The following is a 24,091-nucleotide window of genomic DNA, read 5'->3' as shown; positions in this document are numbered from 1 at the left end:
ACGACTGAGATGAACAACCATCAGTTAAAAATTCTGGAACCAACACGTAAAGATGTCTAACTCTTTAAATTGAAATTCGAAGTATCCGCGATCTTTAATAGGACTGTGTCTTAATTACGCGGTAGTCTCTAAACGTATCTGACGAAAGTAAAAACCGTTCCTTTTCATATCCTGTATGTAGCTCAATGCTGCGACCTTGCCCAGCTAATATTATTTTCCCTCTGTCCACTGGCTATGTCAATGTCATCCACTGTCTATATGCTGTACAGCAAGATGGATAAATGATGTCAATGAAACTATACAGTCGGCAAATTTGAAATAAACGGTGCATTATGTTTCAGCTGCCTTTGAGCTGATCCACTTATACAAACATACGTGTTAAAGATGTAAAAACACTTTTATTTTACAAGGGATGTAAAGCGGCCTTTCCCTCCCTACGGAAAAGTCTTTAAAACGTTCGTAGAGTAATAGTTATTTAAATTACTAGAGGTGAAAAACGATTTTTTTAAATTAGAGGTGTATGTGTGAGATGGGAGGGTATTGTATCATGAGAATGCGTGTTTGTGAACCGAGGTTTACCGAGTAGATTTTAGGCAATTTATCGCGAGTTATAGCCTGAAGTGGTAGCGACAAGCGACACGTATACAATTTTGCATACCGAGGGCCTAAATCACGAGAAAAATTCTGACATTTATGCCAAGGACGTGAAAATCAGTTGAAACGAAATTCAGTCCTTTTTTCAAAGTCACCGACTGTACTAAGGGATTCTTTTGAAAAACAGCCTACCGAAATCGGACGCATTTTCCAGTGGACTTTTTTATATGTGCCTAGAAAGGTATTCGACCCTAGAAGCCAAAACAACTTTCAAAAAAATGCTTCGAAGTTTTTGTGGCTGGTGAAAGGTGATCAAAAACCGAAAACTTGCACTTTTCTTACAAAAATTTCTCCAGTTACACGAGCCGTACAGGGTCGTTTGAGGTGTCATTAGAAAGGTAATCACATGTACTATTGAGCCGAACAGGGACTTATTGTGTTTAAAATTCATCGACACTGCAATATGTGCAGTTAAAGTTTTCAACCGAAGACTTACACCGTCTTACTGAAATTTCTCGAGGTACACAAAACGTACATGGTCGTGTAGGGTGTCATTTGACAGGTAATTTAATGTGCTTTTGGGCCAAATAGAGTCCTATGACGTTTGGATGCATCTATGATGAAATATGTACACCTAAACATTTAAACTTCCATTTCATCATAAATGCATCCAAACCACATAAGACCCTATTTGGCCCAAAAGCACATTAAATTACCTGTCCAATGACACCCTACACGACCATGTACGTTTTGTGTACCTCGAGAAATTTCAGTAAGAACAGGGTAAGTCTTCGGTTGAAAACTTCAACTGCATTTATTTCAGTGTCGATGAATTTTAAACACAATAAGTCCCTATTCGGCTCAATAGTACGTGTGATTACCTTTCTAATGACACCCCACACGACCCTGTACGGCTCGTGTAACTGGAGAAATTATTGTAAGAAAAGTGCAAGTTTTCGGTTTTTGATCACCTTTCACCAGCCACAAAAACTTCGAAGCATTTTTTTGAAAGTTGTTTTGGCTTCTAGGGTCGAATACCTTTCTAGGCACATATAAAAAAGTCCATTGGAAAATGCGTCCGATTTCGATAGGCTGTTTTTCAGAAGAATCCTCACTTTAAAATCAACATTTTTTTGGTTTCTCAACTTTTCATCTGAAATCCGAGTGCTAAAATGTTTGGCTTTCAGTTTTGTTAGCACCCTTGAACAGAACAGTGTAGTTTCATTAGTGGACCAGTTGGTGGAGCAAACTTAGACAGAAAATTTGGCTGACATTAACTGTAATTCATATTGTTGAACTACGAACTAAGTAAAAAAGTGGGACTTTTTTGAAAGTGGACCAGGCTCCGTCGGAGCTATTTTTTAGCGACTCTTTGTTTACATGCCCAGATAGCCGTTGGCCCCAATAGTCTAAAACCGCAGTCGTTTCATTTTATTATTCTTTTATTGGCTTCGGAACTTCCACCAAAAGTCGGAAAATGGTGTTTTTTATACGTGATTTACTGCCGCTGCAGGCTATGGACATACATGTGTGTGGGCTCATTGGATAGGTATTGTCAAGGCGATACGGGGCAAGCACAGATATCTTACCATTGTTCGAAAATGACAAAAGTAATGTTTCAGTCAAAGGCCGGAAATTTTGATGAACTTCAAAGGGTGATATCTCGAACCTGGCGAATGTTTATTTTTAGATCAGTGGATGCTTTGATAGAAGCTTAACCTATCTTTACAATGATACCCCATTTGTCCTAGAAGTGACAGTTTCAGGATACTTTTTTGGGTACAAAGTGGATAGTGTTCCTTCACTCGAAAGCAAAATATTAATTTTAGAAAATTACACGAAATATGCTGTTTTTGATGTCTGTACCCACTGATCTAACCATAAACATTCGCCAGGTGCGAGATATCACCTTTTGAAGTTCATCAAAATTTACAGCCTTCGACCGACACAATATTTTTTGTTATTTTCGAACAACGGTACAGGACATGTAAGATATTTATGCTTGCCCCGTATCTCCTTGACAATACCTATCCAATGAGCCCACACACATGTATGTCCATAGCCTGCAGCGGCAGTAAATCACGTATAAAAAACACCATTTTCTGACTTTTGGTGGAAGTTCCCCAGCCAATAAAAGAATATTAAAATAAAACGACTGCGGTTTTAGACTATTGGGGCCAAGGGCTATCTGGTTTACATGCATGTAAACAAAGAGTCGCTAAAAAAAACTCCGACGGAGCCTGGTCCACTTTCAAAAAAATCCCTCAAAAGCAATTTCCACCCTTTGAAAGGAGCTGCTTAAGAGCCGCACTGCGGTTATAATTGAAAGTGTCTTAATTAAACTTCCAAATCAACCAAAATTGAGCGATTCGAGACAAAACAAAGAATTAATTAAACTTCGCTCCGATATTTTGACAGAATAAAGTATTCGAATCGATGTCAATAACATTAAATCTGCTCTGAAGCAATTGACCGAATTCTGTAGGTAATTCCCTGGAGCTCTTTGAATTAATCACAGATAATCCACAACTAACCTAAACTTTATTAATTGAGATTGTTTCGTTGCTGCTTATCTTATTTCGAATATCATTATTTCACCATTGACCACACCGATTCTGTCTTCACATCGTAATTTTGATAGTACAATTAATTGGGGTCACGAAGACTTACAACAATTTCGTTTATTATTAAAATATCATTTTATCCGATCACTCTTCATCCGAACAATAGGTCCGCTTTATTGCGGCTGGTAGCTGTGTATTATTTTAGATATTATATATGAATTGTGTGTATCATACCTGGCGGAGAAGCACAAAATTGATAACAGAAATGTTCGAATGGTATTCGTTGGAAAAACAACCACTTATAATCACTCATAAATCTTGAGAAGAAGAAAGAACTTAGGAACTGAGATTTTCAACTCAAACATTATATTGCTAACTTTTCTTTTCGTTTCGATAAAATACACAATAAAACTTTTCTAATAACATTTTCATATCCTTTCATGTATCAAGTAAAAAAGAAAAGAACGAAAAGAAAGAAATAAGAAAGAACTCCCGAACAAACGGTAAATTTCTTTAAAGAAAGTAAGAAATCTAATGCCTAACCCACCTAAACTAAACCGTCTATATAGCTCTACAGATTTAATAACTCCCACCTCAATTTTTAGGTCTTTTTTCCATAGGAAAAAAAGACCTATTGTGGGCACTTCATCTGTCCGTCCGTCTGTCCGTTCGTCCGTCCGTCCGTCTGTCCGTCCGTCTGTCCGTCCGTCTGTCCGTTCGTCCGTCCGTCCGTCTGTCCGTTCGTCCGTCCGTCCGTCTGTCCGTCCGTCCGTCCGTCTGTGTCACAAATAAAATGTGATTGATAAAAGTTAAAATTGCAATGCTACTATGAGCAAACCAACACCAGGCTAATCAATTATTATTTGTTATCTGGTAACCAATCGCTCATGGCAGACAATGCAATTTGAAAGTTTGGTAGTTGTTGGTAGTTGGACCCCCAAAATATTTAGCAGCAAAGATGTTTCTTACTCGAGAGACGCACACCGACTGACGAAATTACTCTGCCTGCTTGCCTATTTATAACTCAAATATTTGGTAGTTGACTACCTCGGTGGTAAATTGCAATGCTACTATGAGCAAACCAACACCAGGCAAATCAATTATTATTTGTTATCTGGTAACCGATCGCTCATAGCAGACATTGCAATTTGGTAGTTGTTGGTAGTTAGACCCCCAAACTATATGGCAGCAAAGATGTTTCTTACTCGAGAGACGCACACCGACTGACGAAATTATTCGGCCTGCTGGTCTATTTATAAATCGAGTATTTGGTAGTTGACTGACTACCAAAGTGGTAGTTGACTCGACTACCAAAGTGGTAGTTGACTCGACTACCAAAGTGGTAGTTGACTCGACTACCAAAGTGGTAGTTGACTCGACTACCAAAGTGGTAGTTGACTCGACTACCAAAGTGGTAGTTGACTCGACTACCAAAGTGGTAGTTGACTCGACTACCAAAGTGGTAGTTGACTCGACTACCAAAGTGGTAGTTGACTCGACTACCAAAGTGGTAGTTGACTCGACTACCAAAGTGGTAGTTGACTCGACTACCAAAGTGGTAGTTGACTGACTACCAAAGTGGTAGTTGACTGACTACCAAAGTGGTAGTTGACTACCAACATGGTAGTTGACTAATACGGATGTTGTAGATATGTTTACTGTTTGAGTGCTGCACACCGACTGATGAAATTAATCGACTTGCTTGCCAATTTTTAATTCCAAAATTTGGTAGTTGAATACCAAAGTGGTACTTGAATGAGTACCAAGCTAGTAGTAAACAGTAATTGAAAAAAAATGAAAAAAGACCTCACCAGGCTTCAGCCGGTCTATTCTTGTTTTATTCACCCGCAACTATACTCCTTGTGAGCCCATTTAATACCTTTTTTCCTTTATTTTTTCTGTTAGATTTTCTTCGTCTTTTTAAATTACTCTACATAAATTGTACATGCGATGCGATATATACAATACATTTGCAGCGATGGTGCAACATTCCATGTCCCATTCGGTGTAATATTTTTGCTTCGACTGCGTTTAGCTCTGTATGTTTAAAATGTTTTCGAAAGGGTGGTGCGGTGACGTGAGTTTGGGTGGTGTGCTCTCAGTTCTGAATACAAAATGCTTTATATTCCGTCGTATGAGATATTACATAGCGATTCGGTCTAACACACGACTGGAGAGAGTGGTTGGTATATGTGTATCTATATATGTACGGAATGTAGACGAGATTGTTATTATTATTTATACTTGAAATTTGCTGTTGGCAGACTGGTGTTTTTCAGGGGCGCTTTTCCTTTTTTGTTTTTCTCCAACCCCACAACAACCCGACAAAACGAGAGCCAAGTCGACGAGAGTTTCTTTCAATATATAGAATATCAAAAACAGTATGCCTGAATCGTTGGTGGTGAACGGTCGTTTTCACTTGGTTCGGTCGGGACAGGAAAATGTGTTTTGTCGGTTTCTGTCGACATAATAATACGGACATTGAGACGAGAGTGAATAATTTTTTTCGTCTGGAATTTTGTGATAAATTTATATGAAATCCGAATTTGTGTGGTAAAAATAAAGGAGCGAAGTCACACACAAAAATATAAATTCAAAATTTTGTTCGTTTTTTTCGTTGCTGTTGGGAAAAATCCAGTGACTCATAAATAATGTTGCGCTTTATTTCCCGTGAGCTTTTTTTCTCGAGTATAAAGCTCTGATATTTATGTGCCGCAGCTATACAGTTTTGCTTTAAATCGACCATCTAACCAAGCATTTAAACGCATTTTGTATTGTTTTGAATATTGTCTGTGTGCTTTTTTGTTCCGTCGCTCTCCGGTTAATTTATGGGACAATTTAAGTCTCTTTAGGGATTATAATGGAAAATAAACATAAAGTCAAAATGATGGCAGTTGACACTTAAATACTCTTCGAAAAAATGTTATTAGCTCCAAAGCCACACACAAAATCGTTATGAAAATTTTTGATCTGATCGGAGATGGGAGAAATATTATGTTCGGTGGATTAAAATGGAAAATTTGTTGTTTTTGTTTTTCGCCTGTTTATTTTCACATTCACCATGTTAGAAAAGGTTGTCGCCGTAATGAGACCTGTTCATTAGGGCGTATCGAATTTTGAGAATTTTAAGGGTCGCGATAGCCTGTGTGCGGAAAACGTAGATCATTGAAAACTAAGTCCAGGCATATGGTTGATGGATCCGAAGGTGCCCGGGAAGAAGTCCCACCGGACGACTTTAACTTTCAAATGGTCATAACTCGGAAAGTTGAGAGTATTTTTGAAAACAATGTTCTAGCAGGATGTAGAGCGTTAAAAACTCTACAAAACTGCCAAGAGTGTAAAAGAGTTCAGCTACTGTCGTGGAGTATTATGTGCACTTACTGGCCAAGGTTACCTCGACTCAGCAACACCGGTTACAGTGTCTGCACTGGCTTCGTGGGCGACGTGGGTACACTTAAAAAGTTCATTCATTAATGTTGAAAAAGTGGTTTCGGATGGATCGCCGACCGGGAAAATGCCTAGTGTACTGGTAGTACTCGACCTCCTCTACAACCTCATGCCAAAAGCTAAACTTAATAATTTGTCTCTCAGGAAATAAAAGTCAAAAACGAAAATGTCGAACTTTCGATGTTAGAAAACCTCGACAGACACACCTTTTGGACCATCGGTTTCTTTGGCAGTTTTGTAGAGTTTTTAACGCTCTACATCCTGCTAGAACATTGTTTTCAGAAATACTCTCAACTTTCCGAGTTATGACCATTTGAAAGTTAAAGTCGTCCGGGGGGACTTCTTCCCGGGCACCTTCGGATCCATCAACCATATGCCTGGAATTAGTTTTCAATGATCTACGTTTTCCGCACACAGGCTATCGCGGCCCTTAAAATTCTCAAAATTCGATACGCCCTACTGTTCATATTTTTTCTTTGCGTTGATGAGTGAAAATTTATGAATGCCAAGTGTTTATTTGAAGTGGAACCGTTTTTTCACGTCGTTAATTTTGTGATTTAAAATATGGGGAGGGTGGTTTTACTTATCATTTTTTTCGTCATTTAAATAATTTAGATTTTGATGAGCAAACCGATTTAAATATTACATCAGTTCGCAGTGGAAAGCAGACTCGTGTACGACGGGAAAGAATACAAACGAAACATCCTGTTCATGACAGAAAGACCAAAACCTTTTTTCAAATACAACTCCGCACTTACGCCTAGTTTTATCAATATTTGTAATCGTTTGATGAGTCAGACTACCTTTAACCTTTGCCTATGGTATAACTTTCGGCAGGTTGTTTTCTCGTCTACCGTTCTCATACATACAAATATTAGTCACGAAATCATAGTTGAACATGTTCTTCGTCTTTATTAAACCAAGTTACTCAATCTTATATGTCCCGGCCCCAGTTGTTTATTTTGCTTGAGTGTTTTGCGATAATTTCAAATTTTAATGTTCGCTATATTTAACTGGCGATGCTATGTTTGCAATGTTGTCGAACACATTTCTTGAAGTTGTAACAACACGTAATCGCAAAATGTCTATTGATTTTCTTTAGTGGAATTTTCTTTTGAAGGTTTTCCGAAGGAAACAAATTTCATAGTCTGCTTATAGCACATTATGTGCCTATTACAGCAATTAAAAGAAAGCCAACTTGAAATTTAATGACGACAAATTGTAATTCAATTAAATTATTGTACGTCAGTCACCCCTCCCGCAATATAATGGAGCAAAATGTTTTTGAACTACACAGGTGATGGAAATTGAATTGGAAACAGATTCACTTTATATTGGCAAAATTTGATTTTGTTGTTGTCTGAAAAATCTGGATAGTCCGGGAATCGTAAATTATGCACAGCGATTTCATACTGTGCACCATTGTTGCCTACAATAATAATATATATTCGGTGGCTTCGGTGTGTCATTAATTAATTAATCCAATAAATGTCTGAATCAGCAATTTGCGTCGGGTAATTAGTTTTGAAGACTTAAAACAAGGCAACCGAAAAGAGTGGAACTCGTTTGTAAAAATACAAATTCGCCTCCCACATAGCCCACAAATTCAAATTGCCAATTTTGAGGGGGCTTCACTGAGGAAAAAATAAGACGATTTCAATCTAACGATTTTGTAAGGACAAAACTGGATTGTTGGATTGTCTATTGGGAAAGAAAATTTTTTCTTTTATTTATAAATGGCCCATTTCCATCCATCAGTGTTAGGGGTTCAAAAGAAACGAGAACAGAGTATGTGAAACCGGATGAACCGAATGTTCTATTTATATCGACAATGTCATCCAAACCGTTCGTATGATTTTATTGCAATAATAAAATGGATCTGAGTAAATACACACAGATCTGACGAACGTATCAAGTTTTTACGCAATTCCATGATTACAATAAAATTGTGAGACGATTGGATTGCATTTCTGTATTGACGTACTTTGTCTCCTTGAAGCTGGTTTGTTGTTTTTCCTCAAAGAAATCATGAGTTTAAGACAACCCGATTACGGTGGTATGGTTTGCTCATTATGAAAAGTGTAATTTGCCTTTGTATAACACACGAACCGAACATAATACCGTGTGGTTTATGTAAACTTATACTTAACGTACGACGATGATAAGGGTCAGAATTGTGTATATGTCAAGTCAAGTTTTGAATAACGAAACGTTGTGGTTTCTTAATTTGCATATACACACGAATAAACATTAGCTAAGCGCGATTTGTATATATTATTACGACGTAGTAAGAAAAAAGAAACGTTTTGTGTGTGTCTAATGTATATGAAACTCATTGCAGTGCTTCCATTTATTAAGTAGAACAGAAAATATGATACACAAGAAGAAAAACGTTAAATAAAGACAAGTAAACGTTGCCTTTCGCCAAATGCAACCCCGAAATTGTAATTAAAATTTTTGCGCTAAAATTTCCGACTTTTTTTTTGTAAGCGAGAGAGAGAGAGAAAAAATACGAAAATTAATTTCCTAAAGTTAATAATCGGTCTAACAATATTTCGGCGTTGGAGAGCTGTTCACGGGGCTGAGGATCGTCCGTCGCCATCCGGCTTCGCGATGGTTATCCAAAAAGCCCCGTCCACATCAAATAATAAATCGTGCAACCAGAAAACTGTCAACAACACTCCCGTCGATGATGAAGCCAGGATCAAAAAATTGGTAATTGATTTGTCGGCCTCTGTGTGCTTTTTTTTGTTCGCTTCATTTTCTTTTCATCCAGGGAACAGGAAATGTGTGGAAATATCTACTCTGTCTACTATAATACCCAAATTTGATTTGAATAAAATGTTACACGCCATTGATCCTACACATAATCATATATTTTACACATTTTCTATTCTCTGGGTACTACCTGCTCTTTCTTTTTGTTGTTGACATTGTAAGTGTATTAAAGGTATTCCAATTTGGGTTTGGGGTTATATTTTCCCGAGTATTTATTTTAGGAAAATCTAAATTTATTTCTGATAACATAAAAAGGGATATAGTGAGCCGGTTTTTTAGAAGCAGTAGTAGTATACATCACATCATATCAAAGCAAATTCCTCGTTCAAATGAATTTATCGATTTTTTTTTCACATAGTTGTTATATTGGATAGGGAAAAAACAAGTTTCGTTTAAACTTTTCACCCTCGTATGATTTTCATATTTTCAATAAATTCATGGACTTTATTTTACTATGAAAAAAAATTATTCAAATAGCACGCACATTTAAACAGATAATTTATCTCGTGATGTCAGTTCGCTGAATCCGAATAAATATTGTAATTTTGTTATGTTGTTAGTTATTTGAACTGTAATCAAAAGGTTACTCTCTGAAATTATTACGATTTTTTTTAACAACAATTTTATGGTACATTTTTACGGCTCTGATTAAAATAAGTAGCTCCTGTGGACTGATTCATTTTTATCAAATTTGAGATTGTTGAAAAACAGACGCCGCCACAGTGTTCCAAAACGTTACTGCCACATTCATAAATCTATTTTTGACATCAGTACGTCACTTTGCGACCCCTTTATGTACCGAATTACCCTACAGTAACAGTAGACTTTCGAAAAACCAAGAAAAATTTTTGTTGGTTTTTTGGGTTTTGGAGCCCATTTTCCCCGTGAGGGGATTGTAAATTTTCCTTGTTAAATATAAAAATCCTGAGGCCGTTGCAACTTGCATTGAGACACCTCAAGCATACTCCTTATGGTATTTTCTATGTTCCCGATCCTATCCGCTCACCAATCGCTGTAAAACAGATATCATATCTTATTCCACATTTTCATCAATAACCAAAAAAATTCAAAAAAGCCTCATGAAATAAAATCGTTGTCTCTAACATTTCTGCAGTAGTAAGTGAAGGCGAGAGGCAGGGGAACATAGAAAATACCATAAGAAGTGTGCTTGAGGTGTCTCAATGCAAGTTGCAACGTCCTTAAGATTTTTATAATTAACAAGGAAAATTTACAATCCCCTCACGGGGAAAATGGGCTCCAAAACCCAAAAAACCAAGAAATTTTTTTCTTGGTTTTTCGAAAGTCTACTGTTACTGTAGGGTAATTCGGTACATAAAGGGGTCGCAAAGTGACGTATTGATGTCAAAAATAGATTTATGAATGTGGCAGTAACGTTTTGGAACACTGCGCGCAGTCAATGAAATTTAGACCACTCATACTGTAGAGAGAGATTGTATGTCTATCTACAATAAAACACTAGATGTGTCTTCGGCCGAAGCCGGGAATGGAATGAATTGTATTTCGAATGAACTCTGTATATAAAGGGAATGCAAAGGCAACATGATGTAAATCAATTCAATGGCAATCTTTGATGAATGCATATTGTGAAATCACCACAATACTTCCCCCGTCGGAAAAACTTTGAACGGTCCGTTTTGATTCTGATGGTCTGGTTCAATTCATTCGTGAGCAGGAACATTTGTTTTGAGGGTTGAGCAGGATTTTCCATGGTATTGGGGTTGCAGCAGCTTTTTGTCGTTTACTGTTCCAACGATTGATCTTGGATTGGCTGACCATACGTAGTATTGTGTGAATGATTTGAGCATTTTCTTGAAGTTCGAATTCTTAACGTCTAATGCTGGCAGGCACCGCAGCAGGGTGGTTTGATTGTTGAGTGCTCCAAATCGTATGGGTCCAAAACGATGTATGTGACGAATGTTTATTTGTTTATTCCCACAGACTCAAGAAGTTGCTTTAAGCAAGTTCAAGTTTGAAAGAGAATATATTTGAATTTTAAAGAAATTGCCTTTAAGTTTTTAGCTAGTGTTGATGTGTTGTCAAGAATAGGAAAATACATAATTTTAATCTTGATTAGTGAGTTGACTGTAATTTAAGAGTCTTCACGTAAATGGACTAAGATATTGGAATGTTAGTCGATTTGTAATCTAGTTTTCAGTATGATGAAAAGTAGGTTGACAAGAATTTAGGGTGTTTGAAATTTTGATTTTATTGGAAAATTAATTTGCAATACAGTTTGTGTAGAGTGATGCGTAGTTCAGTCTACGAATTGTTCTTGAGTTGTTGTTTAAAATGGTTTAACAGTTTTGATATAATTTGACTGATCTGCAATTTCGTCGAGGTTTTAGCCTCGATGATTGACTAGAGTGAATTGACTTAAAGGGTGAATCCACTGTAGGTTTTGGAATTTTTTCAGTTTGTGGAAAGAGATGTAAATGTTTCCAAGTTGTACTGCTCTGAGCAAGGCTCTGAGTTGCATAGAAGACACGTCTATGTGCGAAATAAAAGGCATGCAGTAAAATACATTTTATTTCGACTGATATCGTGATGTTGGATCCGGGTTGTGTGATATCAGATTCTTGTTGTTTGGCAACACTTTAGAGAATTTCTTTAGTGGTGACAAAGGTTTTTGTACAAGTTTGTGAGACTTGTAGAATGTTAAATCATTTCTGATTTAAATGAACAATCGGATGGTAGGATTGTTGGTTGTCAAGTGTACGATTATGTCCGTAACTTGAGTTCAAAAACTATTGGCTATTTCTTTGTAGCAGTTCTGTGTCGAAACTGGTAAGGATTAGTGAGCAATATTTTTGAATGGAAAAGAATGTTTGCGTACCACGAGAAGCAGATCGGCGTCTGGTTCGGTTGGCAGGCATCATTGTTGCTGCTTCCATACGGACAAGAGTTCGTTGAATTGAAATAATACCTTTGATATCCTCTCCTTTGATATCAGCAAGTTCCTGTAGCACTTGGTGTAGAGACATTTTTACTTTTATTTTTTATTTTACTGATATTGACTTCGTCAAGATCGTAATAGGAATGACGACTGTCTGGAATGTTTTGTCGGTTTTATACCCAAAGCAAGGCCTTAGTTGATCAATTTTAATTTTAATCTAGGAGTTTGTATGATAAAAACTAGTAGAGTAATTTATTTCATAGAAGTGTACAGTATTTATAGCTGAGTTTGGAGGCTACTCCGTTAATTCTAATTTAACGGCAATCTATGATCGCCACCACAATACTTCCTCCACAAATTGGTCAAAGATTGCCATTGAATTGATTTATGCATATTGTGGAATCACCACAATACCATTGTGCCTTATAGTTGCACGTTTCCTCTCTCAAGAACACTTCCCACATAACTGCACATATTTCAGTGTCGCTGCATTTTAAACCCAATAAGTCCCTATTCGGCTCAATAGTACATGTGATTACCTTTCTAATAACACCCCATACGTCCCTGTACGGCTCGCGTAACTGGAGAAATTTTTGTAAGAAAAGTGCAAGTTTTCGGTTTTTGATCACCTTTCACCAGCCACACAAACTTCGAAGAATTTTTTTGAAAGTGGTTTTGGCTTCTAGGGTCGAATACCTTTCTAGGCACATATAAAAAAGTCCACTGGAAAATGCGTCCGATTTCGGTAGGCTGATCTTCAAAAGAATCCATCGAATAAATTTCACTGACGTTCCCTGCAGTAATTTTTCAATGAAATTTCAATGGATCCGATAGTACCTAAAACTAGTCATAAATTATAGGTTTCCGGTCACAACACATCGTTTATTTAATAAGCTTTACTGAAGAACATATTTGTACAAAATTATGAATATCTTATAAAACACAAAGGGGACGTGTCAAATTAGCGAACTATAAGAAAAATGAAAATTCAATGTTTTCACCGCGTTTTGAATACTGTGACGATGTCAATAGAAGTTTTTTTTGATACTGCAGAAGAGAAAACATCGTCAGCCTGAAGCCAACTCCATGACAATTCATTTTTGTTATAATTCGCTAATTGAACAGTTAGACAGGAACTATTTTCAGGAAAATATTTTCCTATTTTTCACAAAATATATTTTTGGGATAATATGAAAAAAAATTGGAAAATATGGGAAAGAAGTTATTTTCCATGACTTTTGTCGATCATAATCTTATCGATGACACATAATTCCATGGGACATTTTCAACAACATAATTCAAGTCAACAGTGTTGAGATTTTGAAAAATGAACTCAAAATAATTAAATCTAATCCTAAGGACTCGAACTTTACAGTTTGAGGTTAACTTTATTATCCTGCACTGTACATGTGCATTGTTGATCATGACTCCCATCTTCAAACATCCTTGGTACTTAAACGCTTCAAGTGCCTTTCAACCATATTCCAAATGTTTACTAATGTTACTCTTTCATATACGAAAAGTAATAAAATTTTATATTCTTTGTGAAGGATTCCACAGAATCTGTGTCAATTCATGGTATAACACTTTTAACTTTTAATCTCAGGAAAGTGATTTCGGTTGTTAAACCGTTTGTGTCGGTGACAGCCAGAGATATCAGTAAAAATGCGTTATTTCCTTGATATATGTTTCTTGTTCCATATGCCGTTCAAAAGGGGTAAAAGGTTTCACATTATCAAAGGATTGATGTTGAGCACCTTGTTTAATACGTTCGGTTGGTAAACATTTTATTTTTTTAGGATTTAGACAAATTTTACACCCATAGTATTGCTATAATAATAAAATGAAATTCTTCGGTTTTAGAAGGTCCATTAAACTGCAGTAATTTTTTAAGAATTGCCAAGCGTATCACGATATTATTATCTTAGAATCTATTACTTCATTTGTTCAAAGTATTAACTACTGGTTGATACAAAATCTTTTACTTCATTTGTCTTACTATGTTTCGTTTTAAAGAGTCGCATCAATCGGAGATCAGCTCTTATTTTTATGTCGGTGTTGTCGATATCAGATGACCGCCGATCTCAGTTGTATCTACATTGAACTTTAGATGCATCTATGGTGAAATATGTCCACCTAAACATTTCAACTTCTATTTCATCATAGATGCATCTAAACCACATAAGACCCTATTTGCCCCAAAAGCACATTAAATTACCTGTCAAATGACACCCTACACGACCATGTACGTTTTGTGTACCTCGAGAAATTTCAGTAAGAACAGGGTAAGTCTTTGGTTGAAAACAGTAACTGCATATATTTCAGTGTCGATGAATTTTAAACACAATAAGTCCGTATTCGGCTCAATAGTACGTGTGATTACCTTTCTAATGACACCCCACACGACCCTGTACGGCTCGTGTAACTGGAGAAATTTTTGTAAGAAAAGTGCAAGTTTTCGGTTTTTGATCACCAGCCACACAAACTTCGAAGAATTTTTTTGAAAGTTGTTTTGGCTTCTAGGGTCGAATACCTTTCTAGGCACATATAAAAAAATCCACTGGAAAATGCGTCCGATTTCGGTTTCGATTTCGGAAAGAATTTCTCATGAAGCATTCAAATCCATTACAAAAATAATGCGAAACTGCATCTACTATTGCCTAAAGCCGGAACGGACAAGACTATCTACTGTAGCGTCGATATTTATCTTCTGATACATTAATTAATCAAAGAAAATTGATTATCATCAATAACCACTTAACCGTTTGATGTATTATTAAGGTAACACATTAGTAGATAATTGACTGGATTATTTGATTCAAAACATATTGTCAATAAGCTTAAATGGTAGAAGACATTAGGTCGAATATAATCTTCTTATATTGTCTGTAAACTTCTTTCTCTCTTTTTACTTATTGTTCCCAACGAAATCGAGGTGCAGTGAAAATGTTTGTTTTTCATGTAATTCAACTCTGCCAGCAAACAGAAAGCTTTTCTAAATCATTTTCACCAAAATGTTGGTGAATGCGAAATTATATTTTATGTCACATTAGGATAACATAACACACATGACAAACAAAATGTCTAAATTATTTAGGTGTTGGAGGAAAAATACAAATTGTATGGATCCTGTGAATATGAAGATAGCTCTCTAATTACCGTGAACATTATGTCTGTAATTACTTTTTATATTTAGTAACATGTGTTGTCAGGAAAAAGTTTGTTTGAAAAGCTTGAATAATTAACAAAAGAGGAATCGTGTTAAACAATGTTTGTGGTGTGGTGTGGAAGCATTAGGACATTTAAATTTGAATGTGACTCTTGATTTTCGTTACACTTTTTTTTCGTTTGTAAATGAGCACATCCCTAAATGTTAATGTATTACAGTTGCAAACTTTATGCTAGCTTTTTTGTCCTCCAGTTTTCCAACTATTGGTTAAAGCAGTGCTTCGACTAATGATATTTATTTTTCAAAGACTGTAGTGTTCTGGAGAAATTATTTTTCGTCTGTATGACATTTCGATTGTTTGCAGAGACTACTTTCGTGGAAAAGTTTTCTCAATTATTTTCCAATTTTCCCACTTTTCTTCAAAATTTTCGTCTGTATGACATTTCGATTGTTTGCAGAGACTATTTTCGTGGAAAAGTTTTCTCAATTATTTTCCAATTTTCCCACTTTTCTTCAAAATTTTCCCGAAAATTGTATTTTCGAAAAATACGAAAAAATTGGAAAACTGTTTACAAAAATTGAAATGTTTTTTTAAACAATTGGGGTACAATTAGAGCAATTGGGGTAGAGTTAGAGTCGTGGAAATTTCAGCATGAAGATCCGGTGATGTGAAAAGTAACATAGACGCATGTTTGTTGAAGAATAAATAGCGACTCCACAGAAAATAATTTTTGTTCGATTCTCCTTCATTCAGTTCTCCAGTTCTTACTAATCTTGATATTTTCATGTTCTGATCCTTGCGGTAGGTCTTGAGTCTTGTAGAAGGAATCGTAAGCCTCTTGTGTTGCAGTTTGTTGGAGGGATCCCTTGTACTCCACGCTAGTTTGTAAAATAATCTCGTTTTCTCGTGTGCGAATCAGGGCCTATTATTTGGGAATTAATTCCCAAAATTCCCAAAATTCTCAAATATTCCCAAAAATTCCCAAATATTGAACTGAATTGAAGAAGTCGTCTGTAGAGATGCAGATGTCTTTTCACTCAGGAACTACCCTTTAAATATTTGAACGATCAGTGGATATTATCCTTATAAACTTTTTATTACACAAAATGACCTGTTTTAAGCCGATGGAGGAACCCCAAAAGATTTAAGTGTTAAGTACAATGAAAATAACACTTTGTTCATAAGGAATATGCATTGACATTGCCTAATCACGTCAAGCACATTACGTCCGAGGTTCCAAAATTTTGGGAATATTTGGAAATATTTGGGAATATTTAGGAATATTTGGAAATATTTGGGAATTTTTGGGAATATTTGGAAATATTTGGGAATTTTTGGGAATATTTGGGAATATTTGGGAAGTAGAAGATTGAAGAAATGTATACGATAGAAAATACCTGCTGTAATGTCGCTGGATATTCCTAAGTCACTCGTGAACAGCTACTCTTAGCTTTCTTTTGAATTTCGACTGACCGAAATCAGCGCTATTTTTTCCGGGACTTTCTTATATACTACCACTACATATAAGAAAGTTCCGAAAAAATGGGGCTGCTTTCGGTCAGTCGAAATTCAAAAGAATACCCTCTAAAAAAAACTTCTGATGGATGTCATTAAATGTCAGTGGCATTTAGACACGACTCATAAAGCCTGGTTGATAACAATACAAAAAAAGAAACCTAACATTTTGGCAGAATATATTCAAAAGGATCAATTTTTTGGAATTAATTCCTAGATATTCCCAAAAATTCCCAAATATTTCCAAAAATTCCCAAATATTCCCAAAATTCCCAAATATTCTCAAATATTCCCAAAATTCAAAAATATTCCCAAATATTCTCAAATATTCCCAAATATTCCCAAAATCGATTCCCAAATAATAGACCCTGGTGCGAATAGTATATCTATTGGCTATTCGCTCTTTTGTATGATAATCAAGTGTGTTCTCTTGGAGATTTGAACTTCCGACGAAGCTCTGAGTTTTCTCGAGGTTTCTATCGGCGGTTTTCGAAGATTTGCAACTCAGCGATACTTCAGCGACATTATTTGTTTTTTTTCCTATGAATTCTATTGAGTCAAAACATCACTCAGACTTCAAAACAATCCATTTTACAACTCGCGAAATTACCTAAAATCAATAGTCCAAAACAACAGGAACGTACTCTACCATTCAAAAGTATTCGATCATTGAGTGTTTTTAGTGTAAATTGACAAACTTTGAGAAGGCGCCAAAAATATCGAAATGGTACCGGATTTTCACGAAAGATGGCGCATTCGATAGCTTGATCCTTAATCTTTAAAGGAAAAATATAAAAAATATTTTCACCAACTATGAAAAATTTGGACTAATATTTCCTGAGATACAGATGATTATGTTTAGCTTGTGGTATGAGGTGGTAGGGGAGGTCGAGCACTACCAGTGCACTAGGCATGTCCCGGGCAACAATTCACCTGAAACCACTTTTTCAAAATTTTTGAATGGAATTTTTAAGAGTACCCATGTCGTCCAAAAGCCATTGAAGACACTGCAACCGGTGCTGCTGAGTCAAGGACACCAGAAACCAGCAAGTCACATTTTTGTTGTTAGGCAATCTCGGTAGCGGCACCTTTTGGACCATTGGTTTCTTCGGCAGTTTTGTAGAGTTTTCAACGCTCTACATTCCGCTAGAACGTTGTTTTGAAAAATACTCTCAACTTTCCGAGTTATGACCATCGGAAAGTTAAAGTCGTACGGGGGGACTTCTTCCCGGGCTCCCTTGGATCCATCAACCACATGCCCGGACACAGTTTTCGATGATCTACGTTTTCCGCACACAGGCTATCGCCGACCTCAAAATTCGCAAAATTCGATACGCCCTATTGGCGAACTTTACTGTGATTAGTAAGGTGATTAGTCACTTTCGTTTTCAACTACTAAATCCAATAAACCTTTAGCCTGTCACTTTTGCCACCACAATTCATTATCGTCATTAAACTCACTTAACTTTTGTGGAAAAGTTTTCTCTGCAGCAAAACACAATTTTTAATTGAATCAAACTATGTGAAACAATGTTGTACATCACAATAATTTTGAATTAATTTATTACACCTAAATAAAAAGGTCATCGACGAGTATTCATCACTCGAATGGAAATGACGTCAATTTTATATCATAATATGAAGAAGAGACTAACAGACACAGTCGTCCAATGGAAAGAAGTTTTAAATAAAATTATAGTTTCTGTGTATGGTACCACATAATGGGAAGTCGTAATTTCTTCGTTTACACCACAGCGAAATATATGTATGACGCTCTCGGAAAGTTCTGTTTCTGTCATATACTTATATTACGGGAAAAGTTTTTAGGTTTGCTCTCAGCTGAAGTGTCCTTTACATTCCTGTATTGTATACCAAAGGCAATTCGACTCATTCTTCCTTGAAATCATAATTCTTTTTCGTTGTCATCTGCAAGCATATGTAGATGATTTAATATATAATTGATTTCTGCAGAGGTCAAGGTCAACAGAATCCGTTCTTGTCTTTCTCGGATTTTTGTGTTTACGAGCGAAATATGTTGTGTTGCTTATAAAAATCACTGACACAACATGGTCGTTGTAGTTGCATCATTAAAAGTATAAAAGAACGAAGGAGAAAATTCGTAAACTTTCAACTGCACAGAAGTTTTTATTCCTTCGAGACGAATGCGACATTCTGTTCGCAAAAGTTTTTTTTTTGTCGTCTTTTATCTTTGCTTAAGTAAATCAACTGAAGGATAAAGTTAAAAACAATCCAATGAAATAAATTTGTTGAAACGGAATTGTATTACAGTTTCCACTCTTTTGACAAACTATGAAGAACTAAATGATACCGTTGAGGATACACATACAATACATGGAAAGTTTATATAATAATTTTAAGCAAATTACACGCTGTTGAACTTTAAATAGCATCCCTTGTGGGTTCAAATAAAAATGTTGAATGCCAGACAAGACAAAGAAAAGAAACAATTCGCTGTCTCGATTCCTGACAATCACGTAATATTTTCATTTTTATGATACTCGAATTAATTTTGAATTGAAAGCAAAACAAAAACATAGCTAACGCCGACCCGTACGAAACACCTATTCATATCAAAAGCCTTTACTGTGAAACTCTTCATTTCTTTTACTTCATTCTCGACTGAAAAGCTATTCGTCCTTTAAAATCACTTACGTTATCCACTCTTTGCCTTGTTAGCATATACAAATAAATTGCCGGAGGCAATATAGACAGCCCCGTACGAAGTCAACTTTCTTAAATTCCTATTTAAACAGCTACATACCGCTATATTTACCTATATTTCACTGTAAATAAACATTTCACAGAGGAATATGCTATTATATAGCTCTATATGCCTGTATATAGCTCAATATAGGTGAATATAGATATATATAGATGTCCATATATGGAATCCCTGAAACCCCTCACACTTAACACATTATCTCCATGTTAACAGAAACTCTCTAAGTATCATTTTTCCCAAGATATTTCTATTTTACTAAAATCCAATATGGCAGCCGGCAGCCATTTTGTTAGGAGACCGGAAATAGTACCGACGCTTTACATTCGTTAATACCTTTCAAACAAAAAAAAATTCATGAAATTCGGTCAAAATTTACTCGAGATATTGACAAAATACTCCACGTTCACTGTACGGCCGAGTAGCCAGATAAGAGCTCACTCCAAGAGACCTAGCTCACGCTCCGGAGAACATAATTTCATAAATTTTTTTTTCCCTGATTGGTACGGTCAATACCTATCTAATAAAGCTAAAACAGACGGAATATGTTGAAATGTGGCCGACCTACAAGCAAAAACTGCTTGCCGCCCTGTGCCTGTTTCACACCAAGGGGTCTAACTCACGAGTCGGTCATCCGATTTCCATAAACTTTTTTTTGTCGATCGGTATTGTAAATACCTTTTATTTGACGTATCAGTTACAAGTGTAACGTTTGAATGTCCGGAGATATCTTCGAAAAACCGTAAAGCACTTATTGGGCCACAGCTCGGGAGTGGTCGATCCAAAATCACTCATCTTCGAACTTAGCCTGTCTTTTGACATTACCAAACGGGAAAAAAAAGAATTTTCAAAATCGGATGCGTTTTACTCAAGTTATCGTGCAGACGGACAGACGGACAGACGGACATTTTTTTTTTCACTGATTTGGCATCTCTAGACAACCACAATAGGTTTCCCCTTACTCAGGGAGTCCAATTCGACGTGTTACGGACGTATGCGTAAACGCATAAGACCCCAGTACTTCGTACGGGTCTAAACAATTCGATTTTCTCTATAGATTGAAATTGAAATAAAAAACCGATGATTTCTTTACACCAGCCATTATTCGATTGCCTTTCTAACTTACAAACTATACCAATATACATTTTGATGAGCTAACATTTTATTTTCTATTTCTTCCAGGTATGTTTCAGCATTATCTTGCCACATTACATCATAAAAGCGAGCAAATAAAAACACCTGTCCAATTGAAAATAATATAAATTTTATGTGAGTAAAGAAACAATTAAAAGAGATATGAAAATGAATGGATCGATGCTGTGTTTACTTTGGAGGGTCGTATTTACATTCAGTTCTCAGTATTTTTGTTTATTTTACAGTTGTTTTTTTCTTCTTCTTTCTATGCTTATCCATTACTCGTTTGATTGGAGAAAAATTAAACAATCCGGTAATGGAAAAATGAAACGGTTTTGATAGACAATTGTATATTGTCATTGGGCGAAAACAAATCCATTGAAGCTCGATGTTTTAAAGGTGATAGTCAAGGTTTATATGTGTCATTTTAACGTTTATCATTAATTATCACGATTTGTGGTAAATCTAGTACTTCTTCTGTTGAAGTATCGCTTAGTTCTTGACACAAAATCTTTTACTTTATTTGTTTTAACAAACATTTTACTATAAAAGAAATCATTTTTAAGATCTATCGCTTATATTTGTCGTCGTTGTCGATAACAGATGACTAACTGTAAGAAGTCTAGTGATCTAGTCCATTCTCTCATGGCCATACAAAAATTCATCCGAAGATGAATGCTCTACAGTTCATTCCTGGAATCACTGTAAGAGGCACAGGTCTTTTCAATTCGAACTTTGAGATATATGTTATGTGTTGTACTGATCCCATGTACAGCCAGAGAGGCATTGAAATTTCAGCATGAATTTGCTTAACCTGATCCACAGAAACAATCAAAACTGTTCAGACGTCTTTATACGGTTTTACCACTTCCATGGGCGTGCGTTTAGCAGCTTCAATCGTATAAACAGTTTTGATTGTATGTGGATGTGTGGATCAGCTGAAGAAAATTCATGTTGAAATTTCACTGGATCTCTCTGTAAATCGACTTTCGGTTTTAGATTTTTGTGACGGGGCGGGGAGTAGGAAGTGAAACTCGAAATTTTTTATGTTTTGTAAAAACATTACGCGAAGCACGACGTGTTGATTAAGTCTGTGTTGATGAAGGTGTTGTGTGGTATACATATTTTCACGTGTGACAACCGGTACGTTAAGTTTAAGTGCGTATGAATTTAGGTTACGCACAACAGGCTGTTACCTACTAAAATTTCAGTTATTTTACGCCAAAACGTGAGGTAAAGTTAACTTTACTTCATGGTGTCAAAACTTTACCTCAAGCTCTTCAGTAAAATGCCTTATTTAGCGACGGTGTAAATAATGGAATTGGTACTTCTTGTGTGAAATTTACCGATATGTGACACCCATATCTTTAACACGTTGCCGGTTATTGTGACTTGTCAACTGTAGGCACACCGGAAAGTGCTAAGTAGGGCGTATCGAATTTTTTGAATTTTAAGGGCCGCGATAGCCTGTGTGCGGAAAACGTAGATCATTGAAAACTAATTCCAGGCATATGGTTGATGGATCCGAAGGTGCCCGGGAAGAAGTCCCCCCGGACGACTTTAACTTTCAAATGGTCATAACTCGGAAAGTTGAGAGTATTTCTGAAAACAATGTTCTAGCAGGATGTAGAGCGTTAAAAACTCTACAAAACTGCCAAAGAAACCGATGGTCCAAAAGGTGTGTCTGTCGAGGTTTTCTAACATCGAAAGTTCGACATTTTGGTTTTTGACTTTTATTTCCTGAGAGACAAATTATTAAGTTTAGCTTTTGGCATGAGGTTGTAGAGGAGGTCGAGTACTACCAGTACACTAGGCATTGTCCCGGTCGGCGATCCATCCGAAACCACTTTTTCGGATTTTGTAAAAGAGTTCAGCTACTGTTATGGAATATTATGTGCACTTACTGGCCAAGGTTACCTCGACTCAGCAACACCGGTTACATTGTCTGCAATGGCTTCGTGGGCGACGTGGGTACACTTAAAAAGTCCATTCAAAAATGTTGAAAAAGTGGTTTCGGATGGATCGCCGACCGGGACAATGCCTAGTGTACTGGTAGTACTCGACCTCCTCTACAACCTCATGCCAAAAGGAAAACTTAATAATTTGTCTCTCAGGAAATAAAAGTCAAAAACCAAAATGTCGAACTTTCGATGTTAGAAATCCTCGACAGACACACCTTTTGGACCATCGGTTTCTTTGGCAGTTTTGTAGAGTTTTTAACGCTCTACATCCTGCTAGAACATTGTTTTCAAAAATACTCTTAACTTTCCGAGTTATGACCATTTGAAAGTTAAAGTCGTCCGGTGGGACTTCTTCCCGGGCACCTTCGGATCCATCAACCATATGCCTGGACTTAGTTTTCAATGATCTACGTTTTCCGCACACAGTCTATCGCGACCCTTAAAATTCTCAAAATTCGATACGCCCTAGTGCTAAGGGAGTCGAGGAATACCTTCAAATAAATTTCTAAAAATCAAAAATTTGACTTTTGATTTTTAGAAAATTGTTTCGATGTATTCCTCGACCCCCTTAGCACTTTCCGGCGTGCCTAAAAAGCCTGCTCGAGCCCCTACGTGTTAAATTTACCGGATATACTGAGTATATTTCTGTACATTTCCAGCTTCGTGAATTTCCTTATTGTTTTTCTGGAAATTCGGTTATATTTATTTGTTGATTTGTTGTTTGTTACCGAACCGATAGAAGACTTATGGACGACAATCGAGACGCCAATTTTCCACTTCAGGCAACACTCATTGTGCAATCAAAAAATAGGAAAAATCATCAAAAGAAACTTCCTTATCGGATTTCAATTCAAATTGTCTCTTAAACAACAAGTAATTGGCAAAGTCTCACCCAATTTCTTTTATTACCCATTTCCATTGGTCGTTTATATCGCCAGGCAGTGACCATAAGTATTAATCTTCGAGATCAATCTTGAAACGTATTTTATGCATCTCTTTCTCTAATGTGGACAACATTGTATGGTAACCATAGATTTTTCGATTTGTACATCGTAGACCGTCCTTTGTGTTATTAAGACAAAATTATCAGATAATATGCCCACAACGGAATTCAAGTAAAGCAAAAGCGTACACAATACAGTGAGAAACGAAAACATCAATCAATATTAACCTTTTTCTAAAAGCTTTTTGTTGTTCGTTCCCTTCAATAATTTGTATTAATTTTTGTCAGTTTTTTTTTCAGTTGAGAAAACAACATTTTTGTTACAAAATTC

At 36.3% G+C, this 24,091-nt stretch overlaps 1 protein-coding gene across 4 annotated transcripts in view; it reads left to right on the top strand.

Annotated features, from left to right (window-relative positions):
- The window catches only part of LOC119072784 (serine/threonine-protein kinase 26), a 106,180-nt gene that overhangs the window by 29,168 nt on the left and 52,921 nt on the right, over positions 1 to 24,091 (top strand). Inside the window, exons 1-2 of one of the 4 annotated variants that reach the window (XM_037178076.1) lie at positions 5,547 to 5,711; positions 8,947 to 9,320. The exons of the other annotated variants lie outside the window; for them this stretch is intronic. Coding sequence (XP_037033971.1) covers positions 9,219 to 9,320 — 102 coding nt within the window. The 5' untranslated portion in view covers positions 5,547 to 5,711; positions 8,947 to 9,218. Of the gene's footprint in view, positions 1 to 5,546; positions 5,712 to 8,946; positions 9,321 to 24,091 lie in introns of those variants that run through there. 4 annotated transcript variants of the gene reach the window in all.

This window comes from Bradysia coprophila, assembly GCF_014529535.1.
Source record: "Bradysia coprophila strain Holo2 chromosome IV unlocalized genomic scaffold, BU_Bcop_v1 contig_84, whole genome shotgun sequence".
Lineage (NCBI taxonomy): Eukaryota > Metazoa > Arthropoda > Insecta > Diptera > Sciaridae > Bradysia > Bradysia coprophila.
This window is presented reverse-complemented; position numbering and strand designations above follow the sequence as displayed.